At 50.3% G+C, this 20,926-nt stretch overlaps 1 protein-coding gene across 1 annotated transcript; it reads right to left on the bottom strand.

Moving 5' to 3' along the window:
- Window positions 1–3,054: 3,054 nt before the first annotated feature.
- On the bottom strand, window positions 3,055–18,033 carry LOC149357241 (uncharacterized). Its single transcript, XM_089576547.1, has 4 exons — window positions 17,965–18,033; window positions 16,152–16,314; window positions 3,817–3,954; window positions 3,055–3,161 (listed from the first exon to the last, which is right to left on the bottom strand). Exons 1-4 carry the CDS (start codon window positions 18,031–18,033, stop codon window positions 3,055–3,057), a joined length of 477 nt encoding a protein of 158 aa, XP_089432673.1.
- Between the last annotated feature and the right edge of the window lie 2,893 nt (window positions 18,034–20,926).

Raw genomic sequence — 20,926 nt, forward strand, 5'->3', positions numbered from 1 at the left:
CCCACTAAAGGTCTAGAAACGTTTTTTTCTGGAGTTTTAAGCAGCAACAAAAGCGTGTTAATGGATTTTGGTCCCAGAAAGGTAACTGGGCATAACATTTTCGGGACCAATGATTTTCAACAAGAAACAAAAATCGACTGCTCGCGTTCTTTTCTCTCTCCCTCACGCCACAAGCTGCGGCGAGAGGAGGTTTTGCTCTTTCGCGCGTCGTTTTGAGAGATGAAACGGCAGTTTCAGTCGAACAGGCGAAGGAAGCAGTTAGCCCCGCATCTCTCTCGGCGCATGCGTTTCTTGCACGTGGGCCGTCGGCTCCATGCTGCAGGCTGGTGACAGCGGTCTCCATTTTCATCGCGCCGCCGTAAGCGGCGGTCACGAACTTTCCCGTCTTCTAGCGTTTCCCCTGCTGCCGTCCAACTGCAACATTGTGTGGTGGCCCCTCCAGGCATCTCCGGCTATCGGCGCTCCTAGCTGCGCCGCTGTCTAGCAGAAGTACAGTAATGGCCTCCCGTCGCTCGCCCGGCTTCCTCGCTGGACGGAAGCCATTTTGCGCGCTGTTATTCGCGCTGCCTCAGCCGTTCGAGCACAAGCCCCAGCGCGCGGCCGTTCTTGCTCTTATCACTACGCCAACTGGGCTGTCGTGGACTTCGTAGCTAGGGATTCACGGCAGTTTTCCCGCGCATCTCGGCGTGCCCGTACCATTCCTTTTGGAACTGATGCAGCGGCGGCGCATCGCAAGTTTTTTGCGCAGCTTCACGGCCCTACTGATGCTGCTGTTCGAGGCGGCGGAGTTCGTGGCAATAGGCGACTCCTCATACGCACCTGCATTCCTCAGCGCCTCCGACGACTCCAGCGCGTTGGTGGTGGAAGCGTGGCCCTCAACTACGGTCATAGGCGGGAAGGACCTTCGGAGACCCACCACTCTCTTTCTGCGAGTGCCCATGGATTAGCCTGATCTACCTACTTCGCCACCGCCCACCCATCCTGTCGCAGCGGTGTAGTTTGTGCAGTGTTCGCGTGGCTATATTTACTCTCCCGCACCGGATTAATCGTGCCTTGATCTCGACTCCCACGCCGGACTGTGCCGCATGCGCGGTCTGCCGCACCATGGATGCAGCGCGCCACCGCACCTGCCTCAAGACGTCCCCCCTCCCGCCTAGCTTCAAGCAGTCTTATCCCCACACTTAGTCACAAGAAAATAAAACTCCCAGGATCGTTACGAGGGTGTAACGCGTATGTTTGAGCGTTCGCTGTGCTGTGAGAAGGCGCAGGACAGAAGGCTGCGTTTAATTCATGGTTTCAGCTGTTGCAGCCTCCCATTTCATCCCTGGGTTTCCGTAGGCAAAGTTGTCAAGGTATGTTGGTTTATTTTATTTATTTATTTAAACATACTGCAGGGCCTTTTCACACTTTTTTTTTATTTTCGCCTGGTAGAACTATTTTTTTTCTGTTTTGATAACATGTCGCTGAAGCTTGTTCCGAGAGAGGGGGGTTTCAACTTGAAGAAAATCCATGACCTGAAACTGCGTGCCTGCAGCGTACGCTCATCTCGCCTTTTGTTTTGTCATCCAAGTTGCTCTCTACGTACGTTTGCTTTTGCGTGTGCATATCTGCTTTTGTAGCCCTTAGAATACTTGTTTAAGGTGTATCAACTTCCAACCCATGTTCTGTTTTACTTTCTTCATTTTGCAGATTTCTCAGAGCTAGAGAAAAAGTGGCAATCATTATATGCATGGCGCCGTAGTGTTATGTACAAATTGTGTATTAAAAAGTGCCTACGTTTGCGTCTGCTGTTTGTATTCATTCAACTTTGCGCCGTTGACCGAAAGTTTTGTTCAGCACGTACTTTCAATTCGTCTGTATTGTTTTTCTTTGACTTGCATTTTGATTGTGGTGGTGTATAGTGCTGTTGTCGCCGGTATACATGGACAATAAATAGGCTACAAGTCGCATGGGCGTCCGGAAAGGGTGGCATGGGGGGGGGGGGGGCGGTCGCCCCCCCCCTGGAATTACGGATATTATTTATGCACTAGTTTCTTTTTGGTGCTAACCTACCGCCGCCCCCATCCCCGGACTTCAGGTGCCCCCCCCCCCCCCCCCCCTGGAAAAAGTTCTGCGGACGACCTTGACAAGTCGTGCTAAGAGTACGGCTAGTAAACTGAAATGACTTCTGTGTGGTGCTGCTATTTGTTCTTATATGGGCAAGATGGGGTGACTTTTTGAATTCATATTTCCTTTGTGTGTAAAATGCTAGGACATTTCACAGTGCGGAACAGCCGAGCCAGCACGCATTCACACAAGTGGACAGGTGAATTACATCACCTGTAAAGTAAGTATGCGCCTGAAATTTGGCAAATATGTGCGCTTGGATGCTTGCAGGCTGCATGAAAAAGGAGGAATAATTTTATTGAACCAGAGCCGAGAAATCGAGCATTAACCTTTTGGGGCTTTCCATGGGACGCACAACTTTTTGGACATCGCCAGTTGTGGGGACGTTTTTTGGATGTGTTCGGGAAAAATGAGCACCACCTGGGGAGATTACAAATGTCCCGATGGGTTATTTTTGGGAGATTTTGAGGAGGTTTTGTGTTTGTTGGGGGATTGACTACAGTTTCCACATGCATAGCAGAAAGGATGTCCTCCTCTTCTGCACCCTGCACAATGTGCTTCCTACATTGATCGCCATGGGCAGTTTTTTGTGGTTGTTGCTATTGTTTCCTGTATTTCGGCAAGGCGAGATCTCATCAAACGTCGTTGCTCAGAGGATATCTGCTGTTCTGCAACAGAATGTGAGGTCACATCTTCGATACCAACCACTTCTGCCAGATTTGGACGCAGTCTAAATGCAAAAAAGCTCGTTTGCTAAGGTCTTAACATGCTTCAAAGAGGAGAAATATATGTGTAACAAAGGAGCTGTCCCCACAGTGAAGAGCGTTTGCGGGTATACATCTACTAATATAACAAATCAGCCATTTACTATGATTTACATCGCTGCAGATAATGATGCGCCGAGACAGTTTCATTCTGAATTAAAGTGTACAGAAGCCACCTACTGCACTACACGGACTTGCGAGGCCGCAGAGGGTAGCAGGGGCGCTGGCACTGGAAATACCGCTCGACGCTCTTCTCTTCTCCGCCTTCCAAGTCCTCCCTGCGTTTGCAGGCTGCGAGAAGTTCCAAGGGTTACTGTCTACGCGATCACAGTGGAATGCACCTCTCGGCTCAGCTTAGTGTTCTATCACAGCGGAAAGAAACAATGTGCCTTTCGGTGGAGTTACTTATCCAACGTGCAGAAAGCGAAATACGTTCGTAACGTAAGCCAGCCTCTGCCCCTTCCACGGCCAAGGCTCAGGAGGCCACGGCGCGGCGAACCGAAGCTTCCAGGAGAGATTCTCGCATATTGAAGGAACACTGAGGCCAAAGTGATCTCATTTTTGTTCTAAGGGAAAATCCATTCTGTGGCGCTTTCTGGCAACACTGATGTTTGTCTGCGATTAAAATATGTATTTATTACGGAGAAGATTAAATTTAAATGTGAAACTTTTTTCCTTCCACTCGACTCAACCTAAAGACGTCGTCTAAAAGCGACTCCGTGATCCCCGTTCGAAAGTTAATGGTGGCCTAGCCTAGCCTCTGAGATCCAGAAAAACACTGTCTGGTGGTGGTGCTACCTGTATTTCGTCCTCTGACCTATTCTAGCTGAAAAAAAATCTTCGGGTGCAGTGAAAGTAGTCTGTGTGCCCTTACAACACGGTACGGTGCTCTAGCAACTACGATTTGCCCTCTGTGTCCATTTCCGGTAGGGGAGCATGTGCTCACCAACAATTCGGACGAGGCACCAGTCGCAGCACGTGCACTTGTCGTCGAAAGAAGGCGACTTCATGGCGCACACGCTGTCGTTGAAGGGACCGCACGTCGCCTTGGCGCAGAGGTTCTGTGCACAGAGCAGGTAATTGTCTGAAAAAGAGGAGGGGAGTCGCTTCCTCAACAATGGTTCCCGCCTGTGCAACTGCAGCAACGAACGTTGCCACTGCAGTTACGTAGGTTCTCTTCCATCAGCTATCGGATTCAATGCACCAAACTTTCTCGCCTCTTTGACAACCGTAACCCAAAATTGAAACAGCGAACATTACTACCACTGTGGAAATAACAGTGGGGGTTTACGCTCTAAAATGCAGTTCAGTGCTAGAAAGGCGCCCATTTCCCTAAAGCTTTCTGAAGCCTGGATGTTCTCGAATCCATTTTTGTTTGTTTTAGAGCGTAAGCTCTACTACGCCATGTCTCCCAAGGTAAATCGTCTGCGGCGGGACGACCTTGAACCGGCTCGGAGCGGGAGTGTGTTCGTGACGTCGCGGTGTCACGTGACCGGCGCAGCAGCTGCTCCGCGGGGCTGGCTCCTCAGTCTGCTTCCCCCGTCTTGTTTGTTTCGCATCTCGTTTTTCAGCTTAGGCATAGCCACAATTTTGAGCTGCATTTATATGCTTGCGTTACTGCACGTTGGTGCTTCATAGCATAACGATTACTAAAGACACCTTTCGTCAGTTCTCACGTCGCCCGCGATTGAATTTTTTAAATTACCTCTTCATAGGGCAGTTAAATCCCTAAGAGAACCTTCCCGGCCCTTTCGCTATTTCTCGCCTTAAGTTAGTGAAGACAATGCAATCAATGACCGCTTAATTCAAGAAGCAACAAGTAGTATTAGAGCAATCGCGTTGCATGGTTCATAATAATCGTTCATTTATTCCCTTGCTGCTTCCAATGTTACGCCGCCTTTTGCGAACTTCGGTGCCCTTTCAGATTCTACTGACATGATTTCTTCATATTCACTTTTATACCGTGTGGGGGACCTTCCCCTCGTCTCCCTTTGGTTGGCTTCCCCGCGATGTGCCCTCCTTAGCGGAGTCGGTAGTCTTAAATAACAAGGGAGGGCGCCGGTGTCGCAGCGACACAAGCGCCATGGATGGCGTGATTGCTGTGTGCGCGGTGGAGAGGGCCCTCTTCGGCTCGGGAACTGGGACGTGCTCTGACGCTGACGCGCGACGCTCCGCTCTCCGCCAGAGGGCGCGAGGCCTCGAATGGGGAACATTCTCCCGCCAGCTCGTCCCGTCTGGTCTTGCAGTTTCCCCCTTGCCCCGGCATGGCCGAACGTTCGCTCGTAACCGTGCTAGTGAGTCGGACGTCCTCGATTCCTCAGCGTATTTTGTTGCTATCTGGCGTTATTGTTGTTGCTATGAATGCCTTCTTTGTGTCAGCCAGAGTGTCTTTCCTTTGTTCCCTCAGAGCAAGGCCCGCCATGGTCGGTGTGCGCTCGGTAGCGTGCGCGATCTCGGGGTGAGATCCGGCGGTTTATTTGTGTCAGCCGCGATTAAGCGGGGAGAGCGTATTTCTCCCCCCCCCCCCCTATTAAAACCCCACATCTGGCAGCCCAACGTAGGGCCTGCTCTTCGAACATTGGATGATTGTCTGTTAGGTTAGAGAAACGCTCTTTGTCCGGACTTGACATGTGCTAGGCCTAGAGCAAATCTATAGGAACTGCTGCATGCTTTCTTCAGTGAGAGGTGCATTGCGTTGCAGCATCTTTTAACTTCTCGACATGCTCAGCACGTTTTTTCGTAAAGTCTTCCCCGGAGTTTCTTCAGAATGAGAACCACTTGGTTCGCATCGAGAAAGCGCGAGGCCTAGAGCCCGCGGAGTTGCCGAGCCCGAAGCGAGTGAGTACGGAAACCGGGTGGGTAGCCCGAGTTTTCTGCACATATTTTACTCAACTGTGACGTTTTCCACTCTGGGAGCCGCGGCTCTGGGGGCCGGGTGGCCTGAGGCCACGGGTGCCCCTACGAGCTTGCCGGTATTGCAGCTCGGCAACGGGCGCTCGGACACCATCCGATACGGTGGGCGCCGACCGCTCATAAGCTACTTCGTGCAGTGAGCGGAGTAGGACCACCCCACAGTGCTGATGTCTCCTAGCGGCTGCACGCACGTAACCAGTTTGGGGTCTCTTTTTTATTTACGGTCGTTGTCAGAGTGGCAGTTAGGCTTTTCAGAGCTGTCTGCATCACGTCAGAAGAGACACGGCTACCGGACCGCGGTGCTGAGAGGGGGCGCTTTTTGCTGCCCGACGTTTTGTAACCTCGCACGAACTAAGCAGCCCAGTTCAACACAAGAAAGGGCTTTGTTCATTCGAACTTTGCGTTTGCACAGCGGCCCGAATCATTTTGCTATTGAGTTAAGCATTGCGCCACGATGCTCTTGACGCCGTTTCCCCTCCTGTAACCTACGTTAAAGGCATGCGGAATGTGTTTCGAAGCCTTGCAGATCTCGTGGAGCCGCCCAGGCTTGCTCTTCTATGCACATCGTCTCGCTGCCGCATGCTGCTACAGATCGGCCTCTATCCTGTTTAGCGCATCCATCCGGGGCAGCCGTGGCGACACGACTTGGCATTCACCTCCGGCTGCTGTTATCCTGGCCTGCAGTCTTCAACCGGCCTTCTCTTCGCAGGCCTGCAGACATGCACTCCACGGGCCATGCGAGTCGTTCCAGCGGAGTCCTTCACGCCGCCTTCGGAACACCGCGGAAGTCTGCGTGGTCGGTGTCTGCGTGACCTCCGCCGCAAGACCTGCTTCAAGTGCATGAAGGCCAGGAGACTCCTCCATATCATGTAATTTCAGGCGCGGGGGTCTATTTAAGGTTGGAGGATGTGGGGACCTGCTTCCGCCGTTCCCAAGTGGTTGGCTTCCCCGCGATGCACCCGCCCTAGCATAGTTAGTTGCCTTAACTAACAAAGGAGGGCGCCGATGTCGCAGCGACACGAGCGCCATGGATGGCGTGATTGCTGCGCGCGCGGGGGAAACGGCACTCTTGGCTCGGGAACTGTCACCCGCGCTGACGCTTATGCGCTCCGCTCTCCGCCAGCGGGCGCGAGGAGGGGGGAACATTTAAAGCCCCTGGAAATTTTTAAAGTAACGACAAGCTTTGCAGAACGCCGCCTCTCCCTCTCCTGCGCCCGTCGCCTCTTCCCATTGGTCGATGGTTTCGCGCGCAAAAGTCCTTTAAACCCGCGCTTTTCGCGGCCGCAGACGCCATATTGTCCGCTCCAACCGCGCACCGTAGGTTCGGCAGGCGTCGTTGCGGACACTGCGCTTTTGCTTGCTGTGAAGAACAGCGGCTTTTGTTTTGCTCGGAACGTGTGTCAGTCACCTAACTTCAAGCCGACTATCTGCGCGGCATGACGGGCTGCTGCGCCTTCGGGTGCAAGAACCGTCACGACAGTGGAAAGCGGTTCTACGCGATCCCATCATCGAAAACCGACGCGGGCCGGAGGAAGGTTTGGTTACACAGAATTGGCCGGGCGAATTTTAACGCAACGCCATCGACCAGACTTTGCGAGGTCAGTGACGTGCTTTCAATAGCTGATGGCCGCAGTAAGCTCTACATAAGGGCGCTTGCGTTGAGCGCATCGTGATTGCACGCACGCAAACGTGTAAATGACGCGAGGCACACGTCTAACTGTAGAGTGACGTTCCTTAAAGGGACACTGAGGAGAGCTCTATTATTATTTTTTTTAAAGCAAAATCCGATAGTTCGGCATTTGATGGCTTTGTTGCCACTTGGCAGGCAGTGAAAGATGCATTTATTTCTAAGAAATTTGGATTCGAAGTTGAAAAAGTTTTTCCCGCCGCTCTGATTCAAACTTGGGATTCTCTTATGACGACACAGGACTAAGTGACGTGCACATGACGTAACGCAGACTCCGTGATTTCAGGCTGCCAGCAGTGCGGCCTAGCAGCAGCCGAAAAGAAAGCTACCGCCGGCCGCACGTTGAAGGCATCTATCGCTATTGCGGCCGCGACTACCGTCGCTTCGTTTACGTTTGCAGAGGCGTTTTGCCATCTTTACGATGGATCCCGCTCTCGAAGTCGTCAATGAAGTTCTCGCAAATAGACACCTTTAGCATACCGTGTACCTTGTTACCGTTAGCGGAACACCGGGAGTACAGTGCTCTAGAACCTTGCCGGGAGCCCGCATACGGCGGTGAGCAGGCGCTGATTGGCCCCGATGCTGCAGGCGGGCGCGTAGCTGCCGGGTACGTGGCGCCATCTGGCGACGTCAAGGGTTTGGTTTATGGTTTGGGTTATGGGGTTTAACGTCCCAAAGCGACTGAGGCTATGAGAGACGCCGTAGTGAAGGGCTCCGGAAATTTCGACCACCTGGGGTTCTTTAACGTGCACTGACATCGCACAGTACACGGGCCTCTAGAATTTCTCCTCCAAAGAAATTCCAGCCGCCGCGGCTGGGATCGAACCCGCGTCTTTTGGTACAGCAGACGCGGGTTCGATCCCGGCCGCGGCGGCTGGAATCTCTTTGGAGGAGAAATTCTAGAGGCCCGTGTACTGTCCGATGTCAGTGCACGTTAAAGAACCCCAGGTGGTCGAAATTTCCGGAGCCCTTCACAAGGAGATTTGCGCTTGCATTGGTTGCGCTTCAGTGATTCGTGGCTTCTCGTGTCCTAGTGTTGCTAGAACCATTTGTTCTAGCAACACTGTTTTGTCCTATGACGTCATCATGCGTGTACTTGCGCGTTTGGCCTGTGGCGGCGATACCTGTATTTTGGTTCTTGCTCTTTTCTACGTTACAAGAGCTTTGTTGTCAGTATGAGTGGCGTTTTTGTAATCAGGAGCTGGTATTCTGTCGATACGAGCCAACTTCAATTTCTCCTCAGTGTCCCTTTAAATTTGAGCGCATGCCGCAGTTAGACATACATGCGTACTATAAGCGCAGATAAAACTGCGCTCTGACATGGTGAAGCGCACGCGTTACATTCTGCAGTCGCGCGCGTGCGCGCGTGCGTGCGTGTATATTATATATAGATATATTACAGAAAAAGACAAAAAGAGAATTATCGCGCCGATATGCATCGTCAAAGCACCGTAGGCACCGTTGGTGGAAACACCAGCTAGCGCGCGCTGGCTTGCGTTTACTCTCGAAATATGTATCTATGGGTATGCGTGATAGTGCCCATCGTAAGTGGGTCGCGCGTTTCCTCTCACATACTTTGTAACATCACTTCCGCGTTCTCGCTTCCCCTTGACGCCTAACTAGTTAGGAAGAGACTACGAATGCGAGCAAATCTGTGATAACCTCTTTTATTAATGCTAAAACGTTTTTTTTTGTTAACGTTGCCCACAGTGAGGCCTCCATTATCTCCATTTTAAAAGTTTTGTAGCCGCTTTTTTTTAATGAGATTCGTATAACAAAAGGCTTTGTCTTTACCGGTGTGCATTTAGTACTCGGGCTGTTTCCGAGCCTTAGCCGGGCATGTCTACCTCGCGGGCCGGGCCGGGTTCGGGCCTATATCGAAAAAATCGGGCCGGGCTGGGGCGGATAACGAAAAAGGTTGACGGGCTCGGGACGCGTGAATAATTAAGGCCCGTGCAGTGCTCTAATAGCGACTATACGAATATGGAAGATTATCGGACAGATGTGTTAAAAGCGAGGTAGGTTTTGCTTCTCACTAAATGACTGATGCCGATGAAACATTTAAGTAGAACTTTATTATCCCTTTGCTGGCAGGCGAAGGAAGGGGAAGCATCAGCAAAGTAAAATCACTCTTGAAGAAGATCGGTCTTCCGATCGAAACGTCGAGTCAAATAAATATGTTTCCTTTAACCAAGCGTATACTTCGCTATATACTCCTGTAAGCAGCCAAGTACTTTATGCTCTCGCAACCCATATATATATATATATATATATATATATATATATATATATATATATATATATATATATATATATATATATATATATATATATATATATATATATACATACAATATGAAGCGACGGACTCGTTGATCGTAGGTAGAGGAGGAAAAAAAAACCCGGCAGAGACACTTAACGACTGCTCACGTGTGAGAAGTGTAAGCCCTCTCGCTCACTTTGTCATGTAACGGAATGCCGCGCAGATGGCAATTCTACCTCTGCATGGCTCTACGTAGCCGCCACTGCGACGCCACTGCACCCCTTTTGATCGGCGCGCTAACTTCGTGAAGGCAGTCGCCAACGTACCGCGGGCCGCTTTCCGCCTTAAGGGTTTGACGGGACAGCTAATGGGTTAATGCGCATGCCTTTTTCTACTTAACGTTCATAGCTCCCCGCAAGCCCTAACCCTCCTGGCACAGTAGTGCAGCGGTTAAACGGTGCACCTCTGGCCTGGGATGGCAAGTGCTGCCAGCGGTGGGTCTTGTGCGGTCCAGGTTGTCCACTTGCCCGGTTGAATTAGGACATCTTTTATGGGTACCATTGAGTGCCACGTACACGCACACGCGCACGCGCGCGCACGCGCGCACGCACACACACACACACACACACACACACACACACACACACACACACACACACACACACACACACACACACGCACGCACAAGCGCGCGCGCGAGCACGCACGCACAAAGAAAAAAAGAAAGAAGGAAAGAAAGAAAGGAAGGAAGGAAGAAAGAAATAAAGAAAGAAAGAAAGAAGAAAGAAAGAAAGGAAGAAAGAAAGAAAGACGGGCTTTCGCTCAATGGAGCAAAGTAAAACTTACGCCTTAAAAATGTGTTTCTACACGGCGAAGCACGTTATAGAATGCAAAGCCTCTTAAACTATGGCCTGGCCCATGCTCCGCGCTTTGGGACATCGCCCGCTCGATGAGTCGTGAGGCAGGTGAACTTTTAAATTCTGCGAAACCAGGGTACTACTCCCCAAATTTATTTCAGTCCTTAAGCCATGTTTGTGTTTATTGGTGCTTAATTAATTAATCATGCTTAATTAAAGGTGGTCAGCGATCACCACGCACTGTGCTGGCTCGCCAGTTTGAAGGACTCCTCCGGCCGCCTTGCTGGATGGAGCCTGCGGCTCCAGGAGTTTGATGTAACCGTCGTTTACAAGTCCGGACGCAAGCACTCTGACGCCGACTGCCTGTCACGAGCCCCTGTAGATGCCCCACCACCGGACAACGATGAGGACGCCTTCCTGGGACCCATCACCTCCAGCTCTTTTGTACAACAGCAACGCTCGGACCCGACCAAAAATGCCGCATCGAGTACTTGGAAGGCAATGTTTCTTCACCCCCAGCCTCGTTCAAGAGAGCATTGTCTTAGTTCTGTTTACAGAGTGATGACCTCGTGAAGAAGAACTTTGCAGCGAACAAGACAGCCTACCTCCTTGTTGTACCTGTGAGTCTGCGCGGAGAAGTTCTTCAGGCTTCACACGACGAGCTGACAGCTGGACATCTCGGGTTTTCTCGCACCCACCACCGCATTTAAGAGAAGTATTACTGGCCACGAGTGTCTGCCGATGTCGCACATTATGTGAAAACCTGCCGAAACTGTCAGCGACGAAAGACCCCTCCAACCCGACAAGCAGGATTTCTGAATCCCGTTAAACCCCCCTCAAGGCCCTTTCAGCAGATCGGCAGGTACTTGCTTGGCCCTTTCCTTAAGTCAAAATCTGGAAATAAGTGGATCATTATAGCAACTTACTACCTCACCTGCTACGCCAAGTCAAAAGCCCCAATGAATGGAACAGCAGCAGAAGTTGCCAAATTTTTCGTGGAGTGCATTCTTCTGCGACATGGCGCCCCCGATGTGCTCATCACGGACAGAGGAACACCATTCACGGCGGAACTGACGCAAGCCATCCTGCGCTACAGCCAAACCAGCCACCGGAGGACCACCGCATACCATCCACAGACTAACGGACTGACCGAGCGCCTGAACAAAACCATAGCCGATATGCTGGCCATGTATGTCGATGCCGAACACAAGACATGGGACGTTATCCTGCCTTACATCGTCTTCCCATACAACACCGCAGTGCAGGAGACCACCCAGATGACGCCTTTTAGGCTCGTCCATGGCAGGGAGGCCACGGCCACGCTAGACGCCATGCTGCCCCAATGTTACCAAAGAAGATAACGTCGACGTCGCCGGCTACCTTCAACGCGCAGAAGCCCGGAGACTTGCCAGATTACGGATCAAAGCAGCGGACCGACGCCAGACGCTACAACCTACGAAGACGCGACGCGGAATACAAGCCAGGACACCGAGTCTGGGTTTGGACGCCCATTCGCGGATTGAGTGAAAAACTTTTGCGCCGCTATTTCGGCCCGTACAAGGTTCTTGGTCAGCTAGATGAACTGGACTGTGAAGTCGTCCCTGACCAAATGACTGCATCCCAGCGACGCCGCGTACGACCACAAGTTGTCCATGTCCTCCGTCTGAAGCCCTATTATGAGCGTTAAAGCACGCTGTGTTTACACCCTTGGTGTTCATTTTTACACAATCCGTTTTAGGTGTTTGTGGCCGCATTATGTACTAAAGCATCGGGTCTATGCTTATTGGAAATGGGAGTAATGCCGTGAATATTTGTCAAAGCCGCTGGCACGCCGCTTTATCGCTTTGTTTTAGGTCCCGTCGGTTCCTTCTGTCCCGTCCCGTGGCTGTCCCGTCGGTTCCTTTTGTCGCTGTCCTTGTGCTTTCCACGCTAGTTGCAATGTCGCAGTCACTAACGAATTCACACCAACTAGCCCAACTGTCTTCCATGATCGCTTTGTTTGTGACGCAAGACGCGCCTAGATTTATCTCGATCGATCGCATCCAGGCGGAGCCGACTCTACGCTGTTCCAGAGTGTTCTACTAACTTTCCAAGCTTTATCTCGAAATTTCGCTGCCAGCTTTAAAAATAGCACGGCCGATAGCGGCGGGCATTCTGTTCGACGACAGCCGAGCACGCTTGTTGCTACGCCGCCGCCGAGTGATTCAGTTCTTTGCGGGCGCAAGTCAGCCCAAATAAACAGTTTCGTTTCGAAGACATTCTCGCTGTTTTCCCTTTCGCCGAACTGCAGTCACCACTACGTGACAATATTAGCTTTACACTCGTAAGACCTTCGGTGCGAATGTGGTGTTCCGTGTGAGTGGTGCTGAAGCGTAGGCGCGACACAAGCGTTACAGTATCACGACACAACAATCCTTGGCAGCTCCGTTTCGCTTCGGCGCGACCGCTTCTGTCATCGGCAAGATTGCGCCTCGGGCAACTCGCGCGTCGTACGTGCACACAAAGCTGGTCATGGCCGGACACGAGCGGTGGGGGCGCGCTTACGCTGCCGCCTTCTCCAGCCTGACCGTTAGGCGGCTGCTCCGGCGACGCCCCGACTCTCCGCGGTTCGCCACTGTGGCGCTGGCGTCGGCCCCCCCCCCCCCCCCCCCCAAACTTGAGCTCGGGTTCCCTATACTCTATTGTTCCAAAGAATCTCACGTAAAAACACACGAAAATGACAAAAACTCTGCACATGGCGACGATGAAAGATCAACGACTGTGGGTATATTTTCTTATCTTTTAGAATACCAAGCTCCTTCTCGGACAGTGCTATCGAGGTGATGCTTGCGCATTTGTCCTGAAGTTTGGGAACTTCGTGGGCTTCCATTATTTCTCTTATCGTTTTGGTTCGGCTTTTTGTTAAGATCTCACATACGTCTTTCTTAATTTCCTTTTTTTTCTCCGAACTCTCTGCAGTGGATGCATGCCAAGATGATTGGCCACACAGGCACCATAGCTTTCAAAGATTTTCGGGTGCAGGGAAGGCGACATTCACTTGTGCACACTGATCCACCCTCTTGAGGTTGTCTGGAATTTTATATAGGTACAGTGTAACCGCGTCCTTTCTTTTTCTCCTTTTTGTATTTCAGTGGCTCCATGGCGGCCTGAAATTAAGCTCTCTTTTGAAAGTTTTCTGAGACTGCAAGAGAGACTACGGGATTTTGAGCGAGCGCAAGTTCTGGCTGTGGTGGAGGCACTGAAAGACAAAAAGAAGAAAAAAAAAATTTGCGGACACACTAGTTACATAAAATATCACACATCTTCAAGAGTGTATGGGTTCATGAGAACATGGGAATGTTGATTTTTTTGTGCACCGTAAAGCTTTCAAAGCTGAACTAAACTGTGGACTCGGACTAGGACAACTTTAGAAACGTGGGTTGCGCCAAGAAGCACCAGAACTAATTTATGCCTTGCGCTAGCCGGGTCGTCAACAAGATCCCTTTGTCTGCTGCATGCACTACACATCACAGACGGGCAGATGCAACCTCAGCCCCTTTGTGGCCGCTCATCGCGGCATTCACTGCAGAGACTGCACGGAAAAAAAGAAAAAAAGGAAAAGAAGAAAGAAGGATGCTAGCCGATTCTCAGCCAGTGTGAGGTTTAACAGAAAGTCGTGACAAAACGAGAAGAGAAATAATCGAAGCTCACGAAATTCACAAACTTCAAGACAAGTGCGTAAGCATCGCTTCGATAGCACTGTCCGAGAAGGAACTTAGTTTTCTAAAAGATGGATAAGAAAAAATGTGTACAGTCGATGATATGTCACCATTTCCACGCTAAGGGTTCTTGTCAGTGTTGTGCGTTTCCAACTGAAGCTGTCTGCCACAGTATATAAATAGTGGCAAAGCCTCAATAAAATCTGTTAAACGCCCTGCCTGTGTCGAAATTCACGTCCACGTCTTTGAGCTGTTGCGATAATCGATGTGAAGCCGCTTTACTGGATTGCGTTCCACGCCGAACATGCTTGACTTGTCTCACTAAAGCGGCATCGTATAGGCCATCCCTCTCCTGGAAGCCACAAGCTCATGCTCCATAACACAATTAACGTGACGCTCCATGCACGTCCACCCTATCGTGAACGGCCGAACACACACCGGACAGCTTAATAAGCGTCGAAAGTACCGCGCACACGCCCAGACGTGACCCAGCGGTCTTAAAGGTGCACTGAAGGGGATTCTAAGCCCCTCTTTTTACCGCGGGACCTCGATCCACACTCCCCAAGCATTCTTAGGAACTGCGAATTATCGTCCTGCGCGGCCCAGGTTTTTTTTTTATAAAATCGCATTAAACGTCTAGGCTCTCGCCTCTTTTTGTTTTTTTCTACTGACCACAAGAAGTATGAGGAGCCAGCCAAAGCATGGAGTGCTTTTCAGCCAGTCGCGTGGCGGCTTGCAACTCAGCCATCGGCGGAGTGATACGTAGTAATAGGCGGAGTGACCTGCGAAAGCAAAGAGTCCACGCGTATTTCTACTTCCGTGGGCCCAATTTGCGGCTACATTGTCTGCGGTTGAAACTGTTCATTCACGGAAACCTAAAAAGACAATGAAAGCTAAAGCGAAGCCGCCACGCGACTGGCTGAAAAGCACTCCCCGCATTTGTTGTCTCCTTATACTCTCTCAGGTCAGTTCATAATTTAAAAAAAGGTGGGAGTCGTTTCATCCGATTTATTAAGAAAATCGGCCGCGCAGGAGAATAAGTCGAAGTTTTAAGAATGCTTGGAGCGTGTAGATCGAGTTCCGGCGCTAAAAGACCAGCTCAGAATACTCATAAGTGCACGTTTAAGGTGGGGGTCGTACTTCGACAGGGTGAATGCTCCATTTTAGACTATGCTCGTGCCAGCAACGTACGCGTTGTTCTTTTTCAAACAGTACAATGTAGGCTTCATTCTAAAGCTTATTTTGCACTCTGGCAATTGATGCGCACCCCTATAATGTAGTTGCACTATCAAATGCACAAGATTGGTATTGCAGAGGAGGAATTCGGTAGTTTCATTGATATCACCTCCTTCAGATAACTTTTCTTAAGAAGCTATCTCCTTTACGATACTTTCGTTCGGCTTGAATATAGAACAGATGATTATCTAGTATCACACGGTCTCATAATAATGTGCATTCATTGAATTGCATTTGATCGACGGCCTTTTTAATAGAGGGAGCTTTGTCTATTTTGGGTAGGAATATCCCCAACGTATCGGGGTGCACAGTAAAAAAATTTTGGCACATGATGCGGATAGTATTTATCTTCATCACTTCGTTTTTAATTGCATTTCCAATTTGAATATTTCCTTAATACTGCCTCACGATCAGAAGTCAGCACCGTCTTGTCAAAGTCTCCCTTCTGTCTGTTTGCTGTGCTGTTGTTAATCGTGGATCTATATCAACTAGCCCAGATTTCTTTACGGATGAAGCGTGAGCCAGTTCGAGAAAAAGCCTTAAGGAAGTTTGCGTCTTATCGCGTCTTCGCGTCGCACGTCCGAAGCGCGCGGCGCCCTCGCGCAGTGCCCCGAAGGCCTCGCTCACCCTTGAGGCTGGTGTCGCCCCAGGTCGGGATGTCTCCGCAGCGACGCGCGCCCACCAGCGACTGCTGCGTCAGGGAAACGGGCGCCACGGCGAACACGATGGCCGCCGCCAGGAGCACAACGAAGAGCACGAACACGCAGCCCAGGCACACCAGCAGCCGCCTCTGCAGGCCGCAAAATCAATCTTCAGTGCGACTCCGCCGCGAGTGAACACGGCATGAGCATGCAGCTGCCACCTCATGTGCGGGCCTCCGCTCATAGCTATGCGTGATGCCGACACCGCCGCGCCGGAGATCCGCATTTTGAGCCCCTAACAACTGACACTTTAAAGCCACCGTTTTTTTTTCAGCGGCAGTGTGTCCTGAACGCGATACGTTGCCTTGAGCGGGCTTGCAGTCTCCACCTGCGTCCTTAGTAGGGGTGTGCGACTAATATTCGAAACTTTCGAATAGCCAATCGAAGATTCTCCTACCGATTCGCTGAACGAACCAAATAGTGAACGTTAAAAACTATTCGAAACAACATGAATTAAATCAGAGGCTTCCGAATAGTTTTCAGGTATAACAGGCTCGAAGTTCGAGTAGGATACGCCGTAGCTTTCTTCGACGGCTGTTTCGAAAGCAAGGCCCACTGCGGTGACGCACAGCATGCTGTCTCGATTGTCTACGCGTTCAGCGCCGCGACGAGTTCCATTCGTGTGGCGGCCTTCATGACTTTTTTCTATGAGCATCACATGGCAGTCACACAGTCACAGACTGTGTTTTTCGTGCTCTCTAGCGGAGATCACTGCTGTGTCTTTCGATGGCTACAGCGTTTACTCCACGAGCCATATCGCCGCAGCTACAGTGCTCCGCTCTTTCACACGAATATTCGTTTTGCACGAATAATCGCATAGGTAGTGAAATATTATGCGAATAGAGTTGAAACCAGACTTAACGAAGTGAAGCGCATCCAGGAAATGTTTCGTTAGATCGGAAAATTCGTAAAGTCAAGTAAGATATTTTTCCGCCCTTCGAAATCTGAAATGGCAACCTAGCGGCACCCAAAAGCTATACCGCGTCATCCTATTTGCCGACAACCCGCGCCTGCCCGCGTGAAAAGTCCACGAAAGCGGCCCGAATCGCTTGAGCGTCAAAGCGCCATATGGTAAAATGGATTCGAAGCCAACGTGGGAAGCGCCGCCGACTGCCGAGTCCGTTGTTCTGTGCAGCGGCGCGGGTTGCTGCCCCGTCAAAACAAAACCAGGGCCGTGTCTTGGCCGCCTAGATGTTACTGCTGGCGTGCTGCCAATAAGGTGCGAAACATCGTTGCAAAATAAGCGAGAAATCGAACTTTTTTTACTGAGTTATTCCGGAACACGTCGGGTTTAGTGGTCGTTGTTTCGTTATTTAGGGTTACTGAGAACATTGAACCCTATTAGCGCTTGCCGGGGAATCAAAATTTGTTCTTTAGATCGGGAGCTTCGTGAAATAGGGTTTGATTACATCGAGTTCTGACTATATTCAATTCGTATTCAATTTGTTTTTTAACTGCACTATTCGTATTCGGATGGCTACAGAAGCTGGACTATACGTATTCGATCCGGTTTCGAAAATATCAGTTCGCACACCAGCAGTTCCTAGCCGATTCTGTCGTTTCGGGACTAATGATCATCATTACATCCCAGAGGCGTCGTTTGTGTCATCAAATTGCGGGCCGATGCGTGCCCTGTGCAAATATCAAAGACTAGATGTTTAGCCCCCGGCTTCAGATACCAACGTAGGGACGAACGACATTAGTTTTAGCCCATGTTATTTCAGTGATTCCCTTCCCACTCTGCTGGGCTGCAGGTCATCAACTTTGGTGGCAAGTTCGGCGCTTACCAAATCGCTGCCTTTTGTCATAGAAGTCTGCGAGAGTGTGCAACAACTGCACTCAATGGGCAATGAGAGGTTTACTAAATGACAATAATAGCACCGTCGCTTTCAGCGCAGAGGCCAACAGACTCTGCTGCGTCAAGAAACGCCTGTTGCAATCGGACCTATCGACCGCTGAGAATGAGCGCAGATATCTGCACAACGATGTTCGAAGCGTGTTGTTGGTCAAGTTGCACGAACACGCGTCAATAGTGCGCGAAATTTCCGTTCGTTGCAGTAAATTTTCTAGTTGACACTATGAAAGCAAGGACGCGTATGCACATCTCGTGTACATAGTCCCACGTTCGGTTTATTTTTGTGAAAGCTTCGGATGGCTCATCGACACGGAATCCCGGCCCAGCCGAAACAGTGGCGGTGTTACTAAACACTCCATTTTTCTAAACGGTGTGACGTCATCAATGAAAAATATCAAATGCTAACCAATAGGTCAGTATTGGCACTTAAAATAGCCTCAACTATAAAAATCTAAATAGATTTAGAATAGAAGTGGAATAGAATTAGAAATGAATATCATTCCTTCAGTTGTCCCGATAATTTTTGATGACGTGTTGCCTCTATGCGGAGGGACTCCATTGCTAAGTGCGAAAGTGCTTTTGTTTCCTTTCGCAGTTACTCGAGTGAGGCCCTTGTCAGTGCAACGGCCTATATGTTCGTGATGTTCGGAAAGTCCAGGGTAAGCTTCATTGCCCTCATTGACGACATACTGTTGTCCCTTGAAAAGTTTCTGGATATTTTCTAATTCGCAAGGTAAGCAGCATAGCAGCCATTGCAAGAAGTTTTCTAACACCTGAGTAACTTCTCGCTCTATCGGATCCTAAAAGGTGGTTTTTCAACGCAGCATTTGTGTTGGCCACTTGAACGGTGCATGCAATCGGGTGATATTCTTGCGAATTGTTCCCAGACGCAGCAAGCATATGGGATGGCTGCGAACACTTTGATGTGTATGTTTGTCGCGTAAGGGCGGCTGTTGCCAAGTTGGAAGTTAAAGTACCTCAGTTGTGCTCTGCGGTTGATTTTGTCTAAAACCTGCAATAAGAAAACTGCGGTATGTCCTGTCGTCGAGAGTAGATGTAGGCATAAAATGCACTCAGTAAAGACGCCGAGGCTTTCAGGGCCACTCATAGATGGCGGTAGCCACGCACCGGCTTCGGCCATGACCGTTGGCTGCTGAACGTGTTCCCTCTTTCGGCCACTTCTGTTTTTCGATCTGGGTAGCGCGCATGGTATGCCCGGCTGCTCTCGCGGCTTGAGAAGCCTCCGTGATCAGCCGCTTTTCTACCCGGACTGCGCGCTCGGCTTTCCTTGCCGCTTCAGGTGATTTACATGCATTACGCGCCGCAGCGTTCAGCCACTTCTCTTTTTCGGGCTGGTTGACGCGATCATCGACCCTCGCTGCTTTCGCACCCTGAGGCGCCGCAGCGGTCGCCCGGTCTTTAGCAGAGTTACCGACGACTTCGGCCGCACTGGCCGCCTTCTGACCTTCGTGTGCGGCTACATGAAGCTCCCATAGTGGCACAGGAGAGCCTTTCTATCTCTGGACTGATGCCACTCCATTATACAGCCGTGGCGGCTGTGAAATGCAACCATGCGTTTGGAATAGCATGACAGAACGATGAAAGATGAAGAAGGTGGTTTTCAATGCGCAGCGCGAGAGGCTGCGGCGATGGCCGAGTGTTTTACGTCATCAGGAAACGGGGCTGCTCTATTTTCACTTTTGCTGGTTTCACTCCCCTGTGTGGCTGTAATATGTTTCGAAAAGTTTCGAATATGCAGACATACATGGTCTGTTCTAAAAGTAGTAGGACTGGTTTTTTCCTGGGCGAACGGGCGGAAGAGAGCTGGTCTGCGCGTGCAGGATCGTTGAAGGGGGATATTGGGAATGCTGGGGAAAATCGGCAGTAGGCTCTCGGCCGCTGAAGAGAGGAGGTCGCTTGTACTGTGAACCCCTATCGAAACGTCTCGTCACGCAGAATAGTCGAGCGTTTACTGCATCAGCGATACGCGATCAAATTTTGAGTAAATGTTGTTAAAACGAGCAAAGAGACTCACAACATGATTAAGGAGGCCTACGGTGACGCTTCCATGGGTAGATCAGGTGTTTTTTGAGTGGCACAAGCTGTTCCGAGAAGGTAAGGAAAGAGTGGAGGAAGACGACCGCTCCAGACGCCCTTCGACCAGCAAGACAAACGAAAATGTGTAGCGAGTGAAACATTTACTTAACAGTGATCGTAAAATGAGTATCAGAGATTTGCTGATGACTTCAGCATTCCTCAAACACAAGTTTTTGAGATCGTGACAGAAAACTTATCCATGAGGAAAGCGTGCGCGAAGTTGGTGCCGGGAGTGTTGTCAGAGGAGGAAAAGGCCAACCGGTAGGATCTTCTTCATCATGTGAATGAGGACCCCGATTTTTTGCCCAGCACAAGGCGGCAACGCTGCCTCAGCCCCCCTACAGCCTCGACTTGGCCCCGCCAGACTTTTTTCTGTTCCCAAGAATAAAATCGACGATCGAGGGGAAACATCAGGGATCGGTAGAGGTGGTTCAACAGGCCGTGACGAGGGAGCTAAACAGCATTCCGGTCCAGGCGTTCCTGGAGGCGTACAAAAAATGTAAAACTCATAGGCAGCAGCGTGTAGGTGCGGAAGGGTGCTACCTTGAAAAATGGTAATCGTTTGTAGTATTCACTTGAATAAATTTTGTTTAAAAAAATCAGTCCTACTACTTTCAGAACAGACCATGTATATCGTGTGCATGAGTCATCACCTAGAATATTTGAGTAGATTGCATTGGATTATCATATGGGAATATACTAACCCACCCATAAGGGTCCATAGCGCACAGCAAGGAAGGTACCCAACA

The sequence above is a fragment of the Amblyomma mixtum genome, chromosome 3 (genome assembly GCF_055824585.1).
Source record: "Amblyomma mixtum isolate Tamu chromosome 3, ASM5582458v1, whole genome shotgun sequence".
Classification (NCBI taxonomy): Eukaryota; Metazoa; Arthropoda; class Arachnida; order Ixodida; family Ixodidae; genus Amblyomma; species Amblyomma mixtum.

Coding starts and splice junctions, on each gene's coding strand:
- LOC149357241 (XM_089576547.1), bottom strand. CDS start 18,033: ATGACAAAAGGCAGCGATTTGGTAAGCGCCGAACTTGCCACCAAAGTT. Junction 16,315..17,964: donor ATGACCTGCAGCCCAGCAGA/GTGGGAAGGGAA, acceptor TGCGGCCTGCAG/AGGCGGCTGCTGGTGTGCCT. Junction 3,162..3,816: donor GTGCCTCGTCCGAATTGTTG/GTGAGCACATGC, acceptor AACTTCTCGCAG/CCTGCAAACGCAGGGAGGAC.